Source organism: Sphaerodactylus townsendi, linkage group LG04, assembly GCF_021028975.2.
Source record: "Sphaerodactylus townsendi isolate TG3544 linkage group LG04, MPM_Stown_v2.3, whole genome shotgun sequence".
In the NCBI taxonomy this organism is placed as follows: Eukaryota; Metazoa; Chordata; class Lepidosauria; order Squamata; family Sphaerodactylidae; genus Sphaerodactylus; species Sphaerodactylus townsendi.
The window spans coordinates 151,177,417-151,197,023 of NC_059428.1; the positions used below are offsets into that span (position 1 = coordinate 151,177,417).

Here is a 19,607-nt window from a genome sequence, read left to right on the forward strand (position 1 = left end):
GGTGGGGGGGGGGGGGGGTGGGGGGGGGGGGGGGTGGGGGGGGGGGGGGGTGGGGGGGGGGGGGGGTGGGGGGGGGGGGGGGTGGGGGGGGGGGGGGGTGGGGGGGGGGGGGGGTGGGGGGGGGGGGGGGTGGGGGGGGGGGGGGGTGGGGGGGGGGGGGGGTGGGGGGGGGGGGGGGTGGGGGGGGGGGGGGGTGGGGGGGGGGGGGGGTGGGGGGGGGGGGGGGTGGGGGGGGGGGGGGGTGGGGGGGGGGGGGGGTGGGGGGGGGGGGGGGTGGGGGGGGGGGGGGGTGGGGGGGGGGGGGGGTGGGGGGGGGGGGGGGTGGGGGGGGGGGGGGGTGGGGGGGGGGGGGGGTGGGGGGGGGGGGGGGTGGGGGGGGGGGGGGGTGGGGGGGGGGGGGGGTGGGGGGGGGGGGGGGTGGGGGGGGGGGGGGGTGGGGGGGGGGGGGGGTGGGGGGGGGGGGGGGTGGGGGGGGGGGGGGGTGGGGGGGGGGGGGGGTGGGGGGGGGGGGGGGTGGGGGGGGGGGGGGGTGGGGGGGGGGGGGGGTGGGGGGGGGGGGGGGTGGGGGGGGGGGGGGGTGGGGGGGGGGGGGGGTGGGGGGGGGGGGGGGTGGGGGGGGGGGGGGGTGGGGGGGGGGGGGGGTGGGGGGGGGGGGGGGTGGGGGGGGGGGGGGGTGGGGGGGGGGGGGGGTGGGGGGGGGGGGGGGTGGGGGGGGGGGGGGGTGGGGGGGGGGGGGGGTGGGGGGGGGGGGGGGTGGGGGGGGGGGGGGGTGGGGGGGGGGGGGGGTGGGGGGGGGGGGGGGTGGGGGGGGGGGGGGGTGGGGGGGGGGGGGGGTGGGGGGGGGGGGGGGTGGGGGGGGGGGGGGGTGGGGGGGGGGGGGGGTGGGGGGGGGGGGGGGTGGGGGGGGGGGGGGGTGGGGGGGGGGGGGGGTGGGGGGGGGGGGGGGTGGGGGGGGGGGGGGGTGGGGGGGGGGGGGGGTGGGGGGGGGGGGGGGTGGGGGGGGGGGGGGGTGGGGGGGGGGGGGGGTGGGGGGGGGGGGGGGTGGGGGGGGGGGGGGGTGGGGGGGGGGGGGGGTGGGGGGGGGGGGGGGTGGGGGGGGGGGGGGGTGGGGGGGGGGGGGGGTGGGGGGGGGGGGGGGTGGGGGGGGGGGGGGGTGGGGGGGGGGGGGGGTGGGGGGGGGGGGGGGTGGGGGGGGGGGGGGGTGGGGGGGGGGGGGGGTGGGGGGGGGGGGGGGTGGGGGGGGGGGGGGGTGGGGGGGGGGGGGGGTGGGGGGGGGGGGGGGTGGGGGGGGGGGGGGGTGGGGGGGGGGGGGGGTGGGGGGGGGGGGGGGTGGGGGGGGGGGGGGGTGGGGGGGGGGGGGGGTGGGGGGGGGGGGGGGTGGGGGGGGGGGGGGGTGGGGGGGGGGGGGGGTGGGGGGGGGGGGGGGTGGGGGGGGGGGGGGGTGGGGGGGGGGGGGGGTGGGGGGGGGGGGGGGTGGGGGGGGGGGGGGGTGGGGGGGGGGGGGGGTGGGGGGGGGGGGGGGTGGGGGGGGGGGGGGGTGGGGGGGGGGGGGGGTGGGGGGGGGGGGGGGTGGGGGGGGGGGGGGGTGGGGGGGGGGGGGGGTGGGGGGGGGGGGGGGTGGGGGGGGGGGGGGGTGGGGGGGGGGGGGGGTGGGGGGGGGGGGGGGTGGGGGGGGGGGGGGGTGGGGGGGGGGGGGGGTGGGGGGGGGGGGGGGTGGGGGGGGGGGGGGGTGGGGGGGGGGGGGGGTGGGGGGGGGGGGGGGTGGGGGGGGGGGGGGGTGGGGGGGGGGGGGGGTGGGGGGGGGGGGGGGTGGGGGGGGGGGGGGGTGGGGGGGGGGGGGGGTGGGGGGGGGGGGGGGTGGGGGGGGGGGGGGGTGGGGGGGGGGGGGGGTGGGGGGGGGGGGGGGTGGGGGGGGGGGGGGGTGGGGGGGGGGGGGGGTGGGGGGGGGGGGGGGTGGGGGGGGGGGGGGGTGGGGGGGGGGGGGGGTGGGGGGGGGGGGGGGTGGGGGGGGGGGGGGGTGGGGGGGGGGGGGGGTGGGGGGGGGGGGGGGTGGGGGGGGGGGGGGGTGGGGGGGGGGGGGGGTGGGGGGGGGGGGGGGTGGGGGGGGGGGGGGGTGGGGGGGGGGGGGGGTGGGGGGGGGGGGGGGTGGGGGGGGGGGGGGGTGGGGGGGGGGGGGGGTGGGGGGGGGGGGGGGTGGGGGGGGGGGGGGGTGGGGGGGGGGGGGGGTGGGGGGGGGGGGGGGTGGGGGGGGGGGGGGGTGGGGGGGGGGGGGGGTGGGGGGGGGGGGGGGTGGGGGGGGGGGGGGGTGGGGGGGGGGGGGGGTGGGGGGGGGGGGGGGTGGGGGGGGGGGGGGGTGGGGGGGGGGGGGGGTGGGGGGGGGGGGGGGTGGGGGGGGGGGGGGGTGGGGGGGGGGGGGGGTGGGGGGGGGGGGGGGTGGGGGGGGGGGGGGGTGGGGGGGGGGGGGGGTGGGGGGGGGGGGGGGTGGGGGGGGGGGGGGGTGGGGGGGGGGGGGGGTGGGGGGGGGGGGGGGTGGGGGGGGGGGGGGGTGGGGGGGGGGGGGGGTGGGGGGGGGGGGGGGTGGGGGGGGGGGGGGGTGGGGGGGGGGGGGGGTGGGGGGGGGGGGGGGTGGGGGGGGGGGGGGGTGGGGGGGGGGGGGGGTGGGGGGGGGGGGGGGTGGGGGGGGGGGGGGGTGGGGGGGGGGGGGGGTGGGGGGGGGGGGGGGTGGGGGGGGGGGGGGGTGGGGGGGGGGGGGGGTGGGGGGGGGGGGGGGTGGGGGGGGGGGGGGGTGGGGGGGGGGGGGGGTGGGGGGGGGGGGGGGTGGGGGGGGGGGGGGGTGGGGGGGGGGGGGGGTGGGGGGGGGGGGGGGTGGGGGGGGGGGGGGGTGGGGGGGGGGGGGGGTGGGGGGGGGGGGGGGTGGGGGGGGGGGGGGGTGGGGGGGGGGGGGGGTGGGGGGGGGGGGGGGTGGGGGGGGGGGGGGGTGGGGGGGGGGGGGGGTGGGGGGGGGGGGGGGTGGGGGGGGGGGGGGGTGGGGGGGGGGGGGGGTGGGGGGGGGGGGGGGTGGGGGGGGGGGGGGGTGGGGGGGGGGGGGGGTGGGGGGGGGGGGGGGTGGGGGGGGGGGGGGGTGGGGGGGGGGGGGGGTGGGGGGGGGGGGGGGTGGGGGGGGGGGGGGGTGGGGGGGGGGGGGGGTGGGGGGGGGGGGGGGTGGGGGGGGGGGGGGGTGGGGGGGGGGGGGGGTGGGGGGGGGGGGGGGTGGGGGGGGGGGGGGGTGGGGGGGGGGGGGGGTGGGGGGGGGGGGGGGTGGGGGGGGGGGGGGGTGGGGGGGGGGGGGGGTGGGGGGGGGGGGGGGTGGGGGGGGGGGGGGGTGGGGGGGGGGGGGGGTGGGGGGGGGGGGGGGTGGGGGGGGGGGGGGGTGGGGGGGGGGGGGGGTGGGGGGGGGGGGGGGTGGGGGGGGGGGGGGGTGGGGGGGGGGGGGGGTGGGGGGGGGGGGGGGTGGGGGGGGGGGGGGGTGGGGGGGGGGGGGGGTGGGGGGGGGGGGGGGTGGGGGGGGGGGGGGGTGGGGGGGGGGGGGGGTGGGGGGGGGGGGGGGTGGGGGGGGGGGGGGGTGGGGGGGGGGGGGGGTGGGGGGGGGGGGGGGTGGGGGGGGGGGGGGGTGGGGGGGGGGGGGGGTGGGGGGGGGGGGGGGTGGGGGGGGGGGGGGGTGGGGGGGGGGGGGGGTGGGGGGGGGGGGGGGTGGGGGGGGGGGGGGGTGGGGGGGGGGGGGGGTGGGGGGGGGGGGGGGTGGGGGGGGGGGGGGGTGGGGGGGGGGGGGGGTGGGGGGGGGGGGGGGTGGGGGGGGGGGGGGGTGGGGGGGGGGGGGGGTGGGGGGGGGGGGGGGTGGGGGGGGGGGGGGGTGGGGGGGGGGGGGGGTGGGGGGGGGGGGGGGTGGGGGGGGGGGGGGGTGGGGGGGGGGGGGGGTGGGGGGGGGGGGGGGTGGGGGGGGGGGGGGGTGGGGGGGGGGGGGGGTGGGGGGGGGGGGGGGTGGGGGGGGGGGGGGGTGGGGGGGGGGGGGGGTGGGGGGGGGGGGGGGTGGGGGGGGGGGGGGGTGGGGGGGGGGGGGGGTGGGGGGGGGGGGGGGTGGGGGGGGGGGGGGGTGGGGGGGGGGGGGGGTGGGGGGGGGGGGGGGTGGGGGGGGGGGGGGGTGGGGGGGGGGGGGGGTGGGGGGGGGGGGGGGTGGGGGGGGGGGGGGGTGGGGGGGGGGGGGGGTGGGGGGGGGGGGGGGTGGGGGGGGGGGGGGGTGGGGGGGGGGGGGGGTGGGGGGGGGGGGGGGTGGGGGGGGGGGGGGGTGGGGGGGGGGGGGGGTGGGGGGGGGGGGGGGTGGGGGGGGGGGGGGGTGGGGGGGGGGGGGGGTGGGGGGGGGGGGGGGTGGGGGGGGGGGGGGGTGGGGGGGGGGGGGGGTGGGGGGGGGGGGGGGTGGGGGGGGGGGGGGGTGGGGGGGGGGGGGGGTGGGGGGGGGGGGGGGTGGGGGGGGGGGGGGGTGGGGGGGGGGGGGGGTGGGGGGGGGGGGGGGTGGGGGGGGGGGGGGGTGGGGGGGGGGGGGGGTGGGGGGGGGGGGGGGTGGGGGGGGGGGGGGGTGGGGGGGGGGGGGGGTGGGGGGGGGGGGGGGTGGGGGGGGGGGGGGGTGGGGGGGGGGGGGGGTGGGGGGGGGGGGGGGTGGGGGGGGGGGGGGGTGGGGGGGGGGGGGGGTGGGGGGGGGGGGGGGTGGGGGGGGGGGGGGGTGGGGGGGGGGGGGGGTGGGGGGGGGGGGGGGTGGGGGGGGGGGGGGGTGGGGGGGGGGGGGGGTGGGGGGGGGGGGGGGTGGGGGGGGGGGGGGGTGGGGGGGGGGGGGGGTGGGGGGGGGGGGGGGTGGGGGGGGGGGGGGGTGGGGGGGGGGGGGGGTGGGGGGGGGGGGGGGTGGGGGGGGGGGGGGGTGGGGGGGGGGGGGGGTGGGGGGGGGGGGGGGTGGGGGGGGGGGGGGGTGGGGGGGGGGGGGGGTGGGGGGGGGGGGGGGTGGGGGGGGGGGGGGGTGGGGGGGGGGGGGGGTGGGGGGGGGGGGGGGTGGGGGGGGGGGGGGGTGGGGGGGGGGGGGGGTGGGGGGGGGGGGGGGTGGGGGGGGGGGGGGGTGGGGGGGGGGGGGGGTGGGGGGGGGGGGGGGTGGGGGGGGGGGGGGGTGGGGGGGGGGGGGGGTGGGGGGGGGGGGGGGTGGGGGGGGGGGGGGGTGGGGGGGGGGGGGGGTGGGGGGGGGGGGGGGTGGGGGGGGGGGGGGGTGGGGGGGGGGGGGGGTGGGGGGGGGGGGGGGTGGGGGGGGGGGGGGGTGGGGGGGGGGGGGGGTGGGGGGGGGGGGGGGTGGGGGGGGGGGGGGGTGGGGGGGGGGGGGGGTGGGGGGGGGGGGGGGTGGGGGGGGGGGGGGGTGGGGGGGGGGGGGGGTGGGGGGGGGGGGGGGTGGGGGGGGGGGGGGGTGGGGGGGGGGGGGGGTGGGGGGGGGGGGGGGTGGGGGGGGGGGGGGGTGGGGGGGGGGGGGGGTGGGGGGGGGGGGGGGTGGGGGGGGGGGGGGGTGGGGGGGGGGGGGGGTGGGGGGGGGGGGGGGTGGGGGGGGGGGGGGGTGGGGGGGGGGGGGGGTGGGGGGGGGGGGGGGTGGGGGGGGGGGGGGGTGGGGGGGGGGGGGGGTGGGGGGGGGGGGGGGTGGGGGGGGGGGGGGGTGGGGGGGGGGGGGGGTGGGGGGGGGGGGGGGTGGGGGGGGGGGGGGGTGGGGGGGGGGGGGGGTGGGGGGGGGGGGGGGTGGGGGGGGGGGGGGGTGGGGGGGGGGGGGGGTGGGGGGGGGGGGGGGTGGGGGGGGGGGGGGGTGGGGGGGGGGGGGGGTGGGGGGGGGGGGGGGTGGGGGGGGGGGGGGGTGGGGGGGGGGGGGGGTGGGGGGGGGGGGGGGTGGGGGGGGGGGGGGGTGGGGGGGGGGGGGGGTGGGGGGGGGGGGGGGTGGGGGGGGGGGGGGGTGGGGGGGGGGGGGGGTGGGGGGGGGGGGGGGTGGGGGGGGGGGGGGGTGGGGGGGGGGGGGGGTGGGGGGGGGGGGGGGTGGGGGGGGGGGGGGGTGGGGGGGGGGGGGGGTGGGGGGGGGGGGGGGTGGGGGGGGGGGGGGGTGGGGGGGGGGGGGGGTGGGGGGGGGGGGGGGTGGGGGGGGGGGGGGGTGGGGGGGGGGGGGGGTGGGGGGGGGGGGGGGTGGGGGGGGGGGGGGGTGGGGGGGGGGGGGGGTGGGGGGGGGGGGGGGTGGGGGGGGGGGGGGGTGGGGGGGGGGGGGGGTGGGGGGGGGGGGGGGTGGGGGGGGGGGGGGGTGGGGGGGGGGGGGGGTGGGGGGGGGGGGGGGTGGGGGGGGGGGGGGGTGGGGGGGGGGGGGGGTGGGGGGGGGGGGGGGTGGGGGGGGGGGGGGGTGGGGGGGGGGGGGGGTGGGGGGGGGGGGGGGTGGGGGGGGGGGGGGGTGGGGGGGGGGGGGGGTGGGGGGGGGGGGGGGTGGGGGGGGGGGGGGGTGGGGGGGGGGGGGGGTGGGGGGGGGGGGGGGTGGGGGGGGGGGGGGGTGGGGGGGGGGGGGGGTGGGGGGGGGGGGGGGTGGGGGGGGGGGGGGGTGGGGGGGGGGGGGGGTGGGGGGGGGGGGGGGTGGGGGGGGGGGGGGGTGGGGGGGGGGGGGGGTGGGGGGGGGGGGGGGTGGGGGGGGGGGGGGGTGGGGGGGGGGGGGGGTGGGGGGGGGGGGGGGTGGGGGGGGGGGGGGGTGGGGGGGGGGGGGGGTGGGGGGGGGGGGGGGTGGGGGGGGGGGGGGGTGGGGGGGGGGGGGGGTGGGGGGGGGGGGGGGTGGGGGGGGGGGGGGGTGGGGGGGGGGGGGGGTGGGGGGGGGGGGGGGTGGGGGGGGGGGGGGGTGGGGGGGGGGGGGGGTGGGGGGGGGGGGGGGTGGGGGGGGGGGGGGGTGGGGGGGGGGGGGGGTGGGGGGGGGGGGGGGTGGGGGGGGGGGGGGGTGGGGGGGGGGGGGGGTGGGGGGGGGGGGGGGTGGGGGGGGGGGGGGGTGGGGGGGGGGGGGGGTGGGGGGGGGGGGGGGTGGGGGGGGGGGGGGGTGGGGGGGGGGGGGGGTGGGGGGGGGGGGGGGTGGGGGGGGGGGGGGGTGGGGGGGGGGGGGGGTGGGGGGGGGGGGGGGTGGGGGGGGGGGGGGGTGGGGGGGGGGGGGGGTGGGGGGGGGGGGGGGTGGGGGGGGGGGGGGGTGGGGGGGGGGGGGGGTGGGGGGGGGGGGGGGTGGGGGGGGGGGGGGGTGGGGGGGGGGGGGGGTGGGGGGGGGGGGGGGTGGGGGGGGGGGGGGGTGGGGGGGGGGGGGGGTGGGGGGGGGGGGGGGTGGGGGGGGGGGGGGGTGGGGGGGGGGGGGGGTGGGGGGGGGGGGGGGTGGGGGGGGGGGGGGGTGGGGGGGGGGGGGGGTGGGGGGGGGGGGGGGTGGGGGGGGGGGGGGGTGGGGGGGGGGGGGGGTGGGGGGGGGGGGGGGTGGGGGGGGGGGGGGGTGGGGGGGGGGGGGGGTGGGGGGGGGGGGGGGTGGGGGGGGGGGGGGGTGGGGGGGGGGGGGGGTGGGGGGGGGGGGGGGTGGGGGGGGGGGGGGGTGGGGGGGGGGGGGGGTGGGGGGGGGGGGGGGTGGGGGGGGGGGGGGGTGGGGGGGGGGGGGGGTGGGGGGGGGGGGGGGTGGGGGGGGGGGGGGGTGGGGGGGGGGGGGGGTGGGGGGGGGGGGGGGTGGGGGGGGGGGGGGGTGGGGGGGGGGGGGGGTGGGGGGGGGGGGGGGTGGGGGGGGGGGGGGGTGGGGGGGGGGGGGGGTGGGGGGGGGGGGGGGTGGGGGGGGGGGGGGGTGGGGGGGGGGGGGGGTGGGGGGGGGGGGGGGTGGGGGGGGGGGGGGGTGGGGGGGGGGGGGGGTGGGGGGGGGGGGGGGTGGGGGGGGGGGGGGGTGGGGGGGGGGGGGGGTGGGGGGGGGGGGGGGTGGGGGGGGGGGGGGGTGGGGGGGGGGGGGGGTGGGGGGGGGGGGGGGTGGGGGGGGGGGGGGGTGGGGGGGGGGGGGGGTGGGGGGGGGGGGGGGTGGGGGGGGGGGGGGGTGGGGGGGGGGGGGGGTGGGGGGGGGGGGGGGTGGGGGGGGGGGGGGGTGGGGGGGGGGGGGGGTGGGGGGGGGGGGGGGTGGGGGGGGGGGGGGGTGGGGGGGGGGGGGGGTGGGGGGGGGGGGGGGTGGGGGGGGGGGGGGGTGGGGGGGGGGGGGGGTGGGGGGGGGGGGGGGTGGGGGGGGGGGGGGGTGGGGGGGGGGGGGGGTGGGGGGGGGGGGGGGTGGGGGGGGGGGGGGGTGGGGGGGGGGGGGGGTGGGGGGGGGGGGGGGTGGGGGGGGGGGGGGGTGGGGGGGGGGGGGGGTGGGGGGGGGGGGGGGTGGGGGGGGGGGGGGGTGGGGGGGGGGGGGGGTGGGGGGGGGGGGGGGTGGGGGGGGGGGGGGGTGGGGGGGGGGGGGGGTGGGGGGGGGGGGGGGTGGGGGGGGGGGGGGGTGGGGGGGGGGGGGGGTGGGGGGGGGGGGGGGTGGGGGGGGGGGGGGGTGGGGGGGGGGGGGGGTGGGGGGGAAAATATGAACAAATGTAATGCAAGGCATTTGGGTTGGGGCATTTTTGGTATTTTTTCGGCCTGTAGGGAGTGCATTTTTAAAGCTAGCAGTTACCATTACATTTCAGGGCATCATCCAGAGACTGTTCTGATGATACCTTACCTGAGTTTGGCGATGTTTGGTTCAGGGGCAGCAAAGTTATGGACTCCCAAATGGAATGCCCCCATCCCCATTGTTATCAATGGGAGCTAACCTGAGATGGGCGCTACCCATTTGAGGGACCATAACTTTGGTCCCCCTCAACATAACTTCACCAAACCTGGGTAGCATCATAAGAATAGTTAACAGATGATACCCTGAAATTTTGGTGTCACTAGCTTTAAAAATACACCCCTTCCAGGCACCCCAAGAAATTTGCCCAAGATTCTTTGTTTTGCAGTGACTTTGCTCCATTGTAGCTAATGAGGAATTTCTGAGGCAGGCTGCACATTTTTGAAGATAGAGGCTCCAGACTTTCAAGGTGGCTCCAGGAGGGTCTCCTGGTAATAGCATCTGGGAATTTAAAGGTCAAAACACGAGTCACCAAAAGGGGTTGCATAAGGAAAAAGATCTGGACTGCCAAAGATCTGGAACCCAAAAGTCTGGACCGCAAACACACTTCTGTTTTCTTGAATACTGATTGACTGAGGAGACGTCGTCTCTCCAGACCAGCTCCAAAAACCAGCACCCAGCAAACAGGCAATACAAAAGAAATGCGTGAAAGCAGATTGATAAAACAATCCAATGACACAAGAAATAAATCAAACTGAGTCAGTAAACAAAAGCCGTTGACAAAGGAGATAACCAAGCGAGGACACAATAGAACACAAAGCAAACTCAGCAGCCTAAAATGAAATTGACTCAACAGCTCCCAGGCCTGGAACAGATGATAAAACTTCTATATTAAAAAAAAGAGATGGAGCTGCAATTCCTAAATCTGCTGAGAGAGTGGGTTTTTTTCCTTCCCCGCCACATAACTTCCTGCGCTCTTTTGTTGTTTGGGAAATGCAGCACTTGGCTTCTGGCTCAGAGAATCAGCCACGCACAGACATCTGACTTTGCATCGCACATATATCCAACCTCCCGCACTGAGCCTCTCCTAGTGGGTCTCTAGAGGCAGAGAAGAAATCTAAGATGGTGATGCGGGTAAGGGGGGGCGGGGAGCCAATTCTTGGCGGGACGAGTCATTTCTGTGCCGTGGGCATTAATCTGGGGTTTGGCTGCAGTGGTCAGAGCCTTAGACTAGAAGCTGCTTTTGGGTCTCCCGTTCTGCCGTTGAAGCCGGCTGGGCAGCCTTATTATGCCAATGGCATATTTTATATCCAACCTACCAAACAGGGTTGTTGAGAAGGTAAAATGGAGAAGAGAAGAATGTAGTATAAATGAAATTAATAATTGCTAGCACGGCGCAGAAGAGGAGAGAGACATGTATGGGGGTATCTCGGTGTTATGTGTTATGGGATTTTTAACATCGTGGCATTATTACCAGGAGGTAAGCTACTGCCTTTTTAATTGCAGAAAGGGGTTCTCTCTGTTTGCTTTTCATATGGTTATGGTGTTAGATAGTTCATTATCCCCGCTTTTCTCCCCAATGGGTATCCCTCAGGGATTACATCGTTATTCTCTCCCTTTTTTATTTCCACAACAACCTTGTGATGTAGGTTAGGCTGAGAGGGAATGTCTGATAAACTGAATACGATCTTTCTCCAACAGCTAGAAAAAGGAACTGCTTTCTCCTCACAGCTGGGGGTGTTCTGTGACCCTACGCAAGTGTAGGAAACATCACGGGAGCGTAATACCACTTCCCAAGAATCCTAGCTTTCTTTTTAAAACTCCAAGTTTTTAGCCCTTCACTGGGATGGTCTCAGCTTTGTCTGAGCAATGCCTGATAGAGTGTTAGAAATAAAACATGGAGGCGGCTGAGTAAGATTTCTGTTTGTCGTGGGGCACGTGCCTAAGTTTAAAATATCAGTTTTAAGTTTAAAGTATCAGCTTTGGCATGCAATCCCTTAATGGCATCTTTTAGAGATAGAGGGAGGCAGTGTGGTGTAGTTGTTACGAGCAAGGTGCACTGCAATCTGGAGAACCGGGTTGGATTCCCCGCTCTGCCGCTTGAGCTGTGGAGGCTTATCTGGGGAACCAGATTAGCTTGTGCACTCCAACACATGCCAGCTGGATGACCTTGGGCTAGTCACAGTTCTTCTGAGCTCTCTCAGCCCCACCGCCTTACAGGGTGTTTGTTGTGGGGAGCGGGGGAAGAGAAAGGAGATTGTAAGGCCCTTTGAGTCTCCTTACAGGAGAGAAAGAGGGTGATATACATCCAAACTCCTCCTCTTCATCTTCTTTTGGGTGGGGGGGGGGGGTATTTCAGTTTTTTAATTGGATTTAATCTGTAATGTTTTAATAGCTACCAGGCTGGGAAGATGGGATCCTTGCAAGTCTGCAGGAAATCTCCCAATGGATCTGGTAGAGGCAGAGATGGTAAACAAAGTTCCAATTTAAAGGTGGAAAACAACAGGCTGGCATAATGCAATGGGAAAGAGACTTGGCTACAGGCGTCAGATATTTTCTTGTTCAAATTGTATCAGTCTTTAAAATAAAGGTATTTATTGTGCTCATGGTCACTTTTTGACCAGAAAGATCCTTGAAATAAGTGGCCATGGGGAAAGTCACACTATCTTTTCCTTAACTGCACTCCCAATCACCAATATGGGGTTGACAATACTAACCCAATAACCAGGTATGTTGTAAGATAACACGTGTGAAGTACTTTGAACACTCAGAAGCACTGTATAAATACGAAGCATGAGTATCAAAACTGTAACAGCCCTTTCTACCATTTATTTATAGTTTGAAAGAAGATTCAACGAGGTGTAATTGTTAAGAGTGTCATACTGGGAGAATGTCATACTGGGAGAACCAGGTTCGAATTCCCTCTCTGCCACTGACGTTTGCTGGGTGACCTGGGGCCAGTCACTTACTTGCCTCTAGGGCTGTTGAACTCCTTTTAATTCCTATATATCCAATTTCTCCCTGAAAGCCAGCAATCAATTTCTTCTGCCCTTTTTAGGAATTTGGAGTCCATTTCAAATCAATTCCATTTTGATCAAAGAAAAATCTGAAGAAAGGAAGGGAAATTCTGCAAATTTCAGAATTTTACTCGATAGGTGCTCTGAGACAGGCAATATCTTCTCAAACCTCCCTGTACTCTTATTAGAGCACACATTTCTTTTCAAAGAGAAAAGAGAAATCCCTCTTTTAAAAGAGAAAAGGGTGAGGAAGAGGAATGGGTGGCTATATCTAAAATGTGAAATTTGGAAACAGCTATTCCCCACCCTCTAAAACATTGGGAAGGTAAAGCCCGATTTTCTCAGATCTTGGAAGCTAAGCAGGGCCTGCACTGGGACGGGAGCCCACCAAGGATGGCTCTGCAGGGGAAGATAAAGGCAAACCACCTCTGCTTCTCACTTGCCTTGAAAGCCCCTGGCTGGAGTTGCCAAAAGTTGGCAACTAGATGGAGCTTTAAATACACACACTAAAAGGCTGGAGCACGACTGCCACCTTGTGGCCACAACTAAATACATAATCCCTGTACAGTTTCCATGTTTAAGATGTCAATAAATTCATGAAAAGTAAAACAGGCTGCAGGTGGGAAGGCGGCATGGGATTCGATCATGTCAGATCTCAAAAGCTAAGCAGGGACAGCACTTGCAAGGGAGATCGCTATGGAAGGCTCTGCAGAGAAAGGCAATGGCAACCACCCCTGCTTCTCACTTGCCTTGACGGACATAAGTCCGTCATAAGTTGACTACAACTTGATGGCACTTCACACGTACACACAAAGTTACTGTCCTCTTGACCTGCCTGGCAAGAAGAAGAAGAAGGAGGAGGAGGAGGAGGAGGAGGAGGAGGTGTGGATTTATACCACCCTTTCTCTCCTGTAAGGAGACTCAAAGGGGCTTACAAACTCCTTTCCCTTCCCACCCCTACAATAAACACCCTGTGAGGTGGGTGGGGCTGAGAGAGCTCTGAAGAACTGTGACTAGCCCAAGGTCACCCAGCTGGCCTGTGTTGGAATGCACAGGCTAATCTGGTTCCCCAGATAAACCTCCACAGCTCAAGTGGCAGAGTGGGGAATCAAACCCGGTTCTCCAGATTAGAATGCTCCTCCTCTTAACCACTACACCACGCTGGAGCAGACCAGAATGACACTCTGGGTCCCCCTTTAGATGAGAGGTGGCGTATCAATGAAATAAATAAAAGTTTTTAAAAATTAAACAATACAGACAAATGTCTTTGTACCCCCAGAAAAGGAGGGCAAGCAAAAATAATTTCACTCCCCCAAAGCCTCCCATTTGGCACCAGAAAACCTCCTACCAGGAGTCTCTCTGTTATCATTTCCTATCCTTAATGCACGCGTGTGATTTTCATAGCCTTGGTGTGAAAGAGAAGCACAGAAGTGTTTAATGAGACCTCCCTCTAGAACGGACAACACGCGAGCAGCACACCCACAGAGTCGGGAATTGGTGACTGCTTCTTTGCCCAAAAACTAGGAGGCAGAGGGGAAGCATACACAGTCAGTGAAGTGCAGTGTTTTTATTTAATGCCGTTCTAGGGACTGTAGACCAGCGAGCCCAAACTTTTTGGTATCCGTGGCCCCTTGGTGGGTCCAACCACAAAATGGTTGGAGGCACAGCCACGCACACAGAAGAATGTTAAGTAAAGGGGAGAAAAGGGATAATTTTAGAAAAATGAGCTGGGAAAGAGGAGCAAAAGAGAATAAAACCAACTCTGCCCAGCCCATCTGATCACCAGTTGCCAGTCAAGTGCCCTGTCAAGTGCTCACCTAGCCACACCCATTTTTAAAAAACATTTGGGGGGATCCAGGAAAGGTGCTGCGGATGACCAACATGCAAACATACGCACACTAGATGGGTGTATACGAGGGCAGGCAGAAGGGATACTCTGTGGTGCTGTTGACTACCTGTAGGTCTTGGTTGTCTGATCTGAAAGTGGGCCACTCCCTCCAGAAACTGTCTGTCATGGATGGCCGTGGTCCATTATGCTTGGTCAGTTCCTCACCAGCCGGGAGTGTGCCACGCCCTTTCCAAGCGCATCCTTTACCAAATGGGAAGGGACCCTTTCCTCAAGTGTGCTTTTCATACTTGTATTAAATTATTATCTCACTGTTGGTTCCTCTCCTGACCTTCCTCTGTAATCTCTCTTTCGCGCACAAAATACTCACACACACACACCGCACTTTTCCGCATACCTTTCTCAATGAATAACTGACTGCTGAAAGCAATGCCATGCATTTGAAGAAGTGGCCTGTGGCTGAGGACAGCTTATTCCACCATTTGTTACAGCACCTTATTATTCGATGCCAAAAGATACCGACATAGTCCCCTTCAGCACTTGCAGAATAATGCACTTCCAATCCACTTTCAATGCATTTTGCAACTGTGTGGAATAGCAAAATCCACTTGCAAACAACTGTGAAAGTGGATTGAAAGTGCTCGCAGTCCTGTAAACAGAAGTGCTTTCTAACGGGGAAGACAGACTCCCCTCTCCTCCTTATTTATTGACATTTATTTGTGCATTTTTAAATCCTTCCCTTCTGTTTAAAGAGCTCAGGGAAGCATATGCAGATTTCTACCTGCTCCCTATTATTCTCACAACAATACTATGAAGTAGGTTTAGGCAGAGAGAGAAAATGAATTGGGATTCTCCCAACCACTGCATTACATCTGGTGATGCTTGGTTGCTGCTTGTCCCATGGGGATACATTCCCTGCCCCACTGAAGGTCTGCCCTTCGGGGTTCTTCTGCACTGAAGATGACCCAGCTGACACAACAGGGTTGTGACCCTTCAGGTCTGAGAAACATTCACACACCATAAGAGACAGCACAAGGACAGCAACCCTTCTGTCAGCTACTAGGGCAAAGTATGTTGCTGTTCCATTATCACACAAGAAAAGTCTTTTGTAAGCATTTCAGGCAGTGGACGCAAAATGTCAAGTATATGTTCTTATAAAAACAGGTTGTTTCAGATTGTTCATAGAAGAATGCTGTCCCTTGCTCTTCTTGTTCCTGTCTTTGTGCATTGTATAAAATTATAGTCTATAGCTGAGTCACTTTTGTATCCCAGCAAAGCACTAACTTGCAGTTATCATGGGAAGGTCAGCCTGTACTGAAAAAGCTATAGGGTGGGTTTTCAGCACCAGGGACAGCTCTACGGATATAAGGTTGGTTATTCCAAAGAAGGTCAGACGGTTGCACCTTGGTACATGGCAAGAGGTTTTAAAGGTGCAAAGCTCTGGTTTGAAAGTGAGAACCTCAGTACCTCAACCTAGCCTGGGATCACTCCTGTGGCCTTAGGGGTCCCTAAGGAAGGAGGCCAACTGGTGTTTTGATCCCTGCCCTATCACTAAATATCTTGTCTGTCCATTCACCTCTTGAAGTCTGCCATAATTCCTTTCTTTTCCTCAGAGGCCAACAGAAAATTTCCCCTTAGATTCCTGTTCCACTCGATAGAGGTCCGGCCAGCCCCACTGCATTATTGTGTTGAAGTGCTTTACTGTCCCTCTCTCCCCCTCACAGTTTGAAGCTACAAACCCAGATGGGCTGTGTCCTGGCTGGAGTGTGAGAGTCAGAGGCGAAACAGGCTCCAGGACAAACGCGTAAGGCCACCCTCTCCATCCATTTCTGTGCAGGGTAGGCCCACAGCTCATTGGTAGAGCAACAGCTCAGCATCCAGAAGGTCCCAGGTTCAATCCCTGACATCTCTAATTAAAAGGAGCTGATAGGAGGAGATGGGGAAAACATCTGCCTGAGACCCTGGACAGCTGTTGCCAGTCAGAGTAGACAATATTGACCTTGCTAGATCAAGGGTCTAACAGTATAAGGCAGTTTCACGTGTTCATGCACCCAAGCACAGTCTGATTTAAGGGTTTCTCCCCCTCCAGCGTGGTGTAGTGGTTAAGAGCAGGTGCACTCTAACCTGGAGAACTGGGTTTGATTCCCTGCTCTGCCACTTGAGCTGTGGAGGCTTATCTGGGGAACCAGAGTAGCTTGTGCACTCCAGCACATGCCAGCTGGGTGACCTTGGGCTAGTCACAGTTCTTCGGAGCTCTCTCAGCTCCACCCACCTCACAGGGTGTTTGTCATGGGGGGGGGGAAGGGAAAGCAGTTTGTAAGCCCCTTTGAGTCTCCTTACAGGAGAGTAAGGGGGATATAAATGCAAATTCCAGGGTGGGTGTATTACGTTTTATGAAATTTGTCGGATGCCGCTGTAATTTTATTTAATTCGCTGTTTTAACTGGGATTTTAATGTTATTTCTGTTATGATTATGTTGTTCATCACTTCAGAGATTCTTCGAGGGCGTGAAGCATAAAATTGATTATAAAATAAAAAAATAAATAAATTCCAAGTGGGTGTATTAAGTTTTATAGAGAGTTGGCCGGATGCAGCTGTAATTTTATTTTAATTAAGCTGTTTTAACTGGGATTTTAATGTTATTTCTGTTATGATTATGTTGTTCACCGCCCAGAGCCCTTCGGGGGAGGGGCGGTATATAAAATTGATTATAAAATAAAAAAATAAATAAATAAATTCTTCTTCTTCTCCCCTGAATTTATTTTGCAGGTTTCAGATTAATTTTCTGTGTGGCAGAGGAGAACAGATAGCATTCCACTTTAACCCTCGCTTCAAAGACTCTGTTATCGTCTGCAACTCTTTCCTTGACAACCGATGGGGGCAGGAAGTGTTGATTGATACCTTTCCACTAGTAGCCAAGGAGCCTTTCCAGGTAACTTAGACTCTCTGATACCCCTCCTCTGCACCCAAAACCACACAATGCCAAGTGTGGCTCGAAAGAATCTGTTACAAAAACGGTCTATGCAAGACCATAGGAACTGAGGCATGGATGCCAACAGAAGATGGACCTGATCCTGGTAGATAACCAGAGGTATTTCCCCATGAAGGTTGCATGGGAGGTGGTGAAAAGTCAAATTCTGATCAAGGAACAAGAACCTGGGAGAACTGGAGCCAGTGTCAAGAGTAACCAAGGCTGTGGCTAGATAGGGCTACTCAAAGCAAGGAGCAGTCGAGAAGAGTCCAGGCATAGGAAATGCCAAAACTAGGAACTAGATGGGCATACTCAAAGGGAAAGCTGGGGAAACTCACAAGTAAGAAAGGACAGGATGGAACTATGGAGCCAAAGTCCAAGAACCCAAGTTTGCCTCAAGGCAGCATTGATAGGTAGTTCCAGGTCATCAGGAAGTAGTGGTGAGGCCTCCTGGTAGAATAGCGTTCAATAGAGACTATTCTACCTCCTGGTAGAATAGCATTCAATAGAGACTATTGAGAAAACTCAGCAATGAAGGAATAAGAGGGGAAGTCCTCCTATGGATTAAAAACTGGTTGAGAAACAGGAAGCAAAGAGTGGGTGTAAATGGGAAATTCTCACAATGGAGAGATGTAAGGAGTGGTGTCCCCCAAGGATCCGTTTTGGGACCAGTGCTCTTTAACCTATTCATAAATGACCTGGAAGTAGGGGTGGAGTAAGCGTGTTGTGGCCTAAGTTTGCAGATGATACCTCAAATTATATATAGTGTGGTGAGAACACGCATAAAGCGATTGCTTGAAAGGAGAGCTCCAAGCCGGACCTTTGATAAATTAGGAATCGAGTGGGCTAAGAAATGGCCAAATGCAGTTCAATGTAGCAAAATGTAAAAGAGTGATGCACATTAGGGGCAACCAAAATCCAAACTTCACATACACGCTACAGGGGTCCAGTGCGCTTTATCAGTCACAGAGCCAGGAAAGGGATTTAGAGGCGTCTTAGTTGATAGTTCCATGGGAATGTCAACTCCAATGCATGGCAGCTGTCGAAAAAAGGCAAACTCTATGTTGGGGATAATTAGGAAGAGGAATTGAGAATAAAACTGCCAAAGATTGTCATGCCCTTATATAAAGCATTGGATGCGATCAGCACTTGGAGTACTGTGTTCAGTTCTGGAGTAAGCCACATCTCCAAAAAGGATATTGAAGAGATAGAAAAAAGTGCAGAGAAGGACAACGAGGATGATTGAGGGGACTGGGAGCACCTTCCTTATGAGGAGAGGCTGCAGCGTTTGGGACTCTTTAGCTTGGAGAGGAGACGTCTGAGGGGGGATATGATTGAAGTCTATAAAATTATGCATGGGGTAGAAAATGTTGACAGAGAGAAATTTTTCTCTCTTTCTCCAATGCACTTCAGGAACCAGGGGCATACATTGAAAATGCTGGGGGGAAGAATTAGAAACTAATAAAAGGAAACACTTCTTCACGCAACGTGTGATTGGTGTTTGGAATATGCTGCCACAGGAGGTGGTGATGGCCACTAACCTGGATAGCTTTAAAAGGGGCTTAGGACAGATTTATGGAGGAGGAGAAGTCGATTTATGGCTACCAATCTTTGATCCCTCTTCGATCTGAGAATTGCAAAATGCCTTAGCAGACCAGGGTGATCCAGGGAGCAACAGCTAGCCGCATGAGAGCCATTGCTCTCACATCCTGCATGTGAGCTCCCAAAGGCACCTGGTGGGCCACTGCGAGTAGCAGAAAGCTGGACTAGATGGACTCTGGTCTGATCCAGCTGGCTTGTTCTTATGTTCTTATGTTCTTAACGCTCCCCTGTTCTTCCTCAGGTCCCCGAGACGTTTAACCAACCAGCAGTACCAAGTTCCTATCACAAGTAGTGGCAAATCCCAGTTGCTTTTGCTTACACGCTTACTCAAGAAAAAGTTCTCCATCACAATGTCACTAATCTAGAGATAAACCATAATGTAACTGTTGTTTGTTTGGCACAGCGGATGGAGTCTACTATGGTTATGAAGTCAATCTGTTCTGTGTCATTTTAACTAGAGACAAAGTGACCTGTCTTTCAGATTGAAATCTACTCTGACCACGACTACTTCCACATTTTCGTGGACGAAAGGAAAGTGCTTCAATATGAGCATCGTCAGAAGCAGCTGTCCGCCATTTCCAAAGTGCAGATTTTGGACGATGTCCAAATATCCTCAGTGGAGGTCACCAGACGAGGTCTCTACTAGTCAACAAAGAACAGCCAAAGAGTGGAGCCTTCCTCATTGAACAAACTCAACCTGTTCCATTGTCAAATTCCCTTTTAACTGACAAGTCTTGATATCACCCAAGGAGAAGTGTGGCCGGGGCAGAATTTGAACTCAAGAAGAAAGTAGGTCTTCACAGATGTCCATGATCAACCTACTGTAATCCAGATTAATACTGCACACCAGAAGCACTAAACTAAACATATGTAAATGTGTAAATGTACTAGCAGTGTGAGTATAACGCTTTGATTAAACAGAAACAAATAAACCCAAATTTAATTTTCTAAACGTTTCTATTGTTTTCCATTAATCCAAAAGGCCAAGAAGTGGCCTGTGAATCAAAGTCAGGAAAAAGGTTAAACAATAAAAGACTAACACAAGGAAACAGATCAACAAGAGCCTCAGGTAACAATAAGGAGGAAGGCTGAACCAGCACAGATTCCAAAGCTGGGGGCTGGGGCAGAGGCAGCTGTCTGGGTCAGATCCCACACAGTCTCTAATCCACAGTCGCAGATCCCACACAGATCCCACATAAGCTCAGATCCCACACAGTCTCTAATCCACAGTCGCAGCTGTCCACCTAGCTCTTGGGAGACTAGTCAACAGAGAGATAAAACTGAGGGGTCTCCAACATGGTGAGAGTGAACACCACAGCACCCACCAACACCTTTTTTTGAAACCTGCCAAATGTTTTTAGAAATAGGGCAGGCTCAGTGGGGGCCAGCAAGCCTTCTGATTGGCCACGGGAGATTTGATTGGCTCTGCAGCAGCCACAGCAGCACAAGATCTTCACTGAGTGACTGAAGGTAAGCCGGGCAGCCATTTCGTGTCTGGTTGCACCTGCAATGCTCTGATAG

At 66.5% G+C, this 19,607-nt stretch overlaps 1 protein-coding gene across 2 annotated transcripts; it reads left to right on the forward strand.

Moving 5' to 3' along the window:
- Positions 1–9,631: 9,631 nt before the first annotated feature.
- Positions 9,632–19,034, forward strand: GRIFIN (galectin-related inter-fiber protein). 2 transcript variants are annotated; one of them, XM_048492675.1, is made up of 4 exons: positions 9,632–9,784; positions 15,238–15,317; positions 16,283–16,445; positions 18,568–19,034. In XM_048492675.1, exons 1-4 carry the CDS (start codon positions 9,773–9,775, stop codon positions 18,730–18,732), a joined length of 420 nt encoding a protein of 139 aa, XP_048348632.1. In that variant the 5' UTR covers positions 9,632–9,772; the 3' UTR covers positions 18,733–19,034. The 2 variants fall into 2 exon arrangements, with proteins under 2 accessions (XP_048348632.1, XP_048348631.1); XM_048492674.1 differs by lacking the exon at positions 9,632–9,784 and adding an exon at positions 9,806–10,130.
- Positions 19,035–19,607: the final 573 nt, after the last annotated feature.

Coding starts and splice junctions, on each gene's coding strand:
- GRIFIN (XM_048492674.1), top strand. CDS start 10,065: ATGTATGGGGGTATCTCGGTGTTATGTGTTATGGGATTTTTAACATCG. Junction 15,318..16,282: donor ACAGGCTCCAGGACAAACGC/GTAAGGCCACCC, acceptor TTTATTTTGCAG/GTTTCAGATTAATTTTCTGT. Junction 16,446..18,567: donor TAGCCAAGGAGCCTTTCCAG/GTAACTTAGACT, acceptor CCTGTCTTTCAG/ATTGAAATCTACTCTGACCA.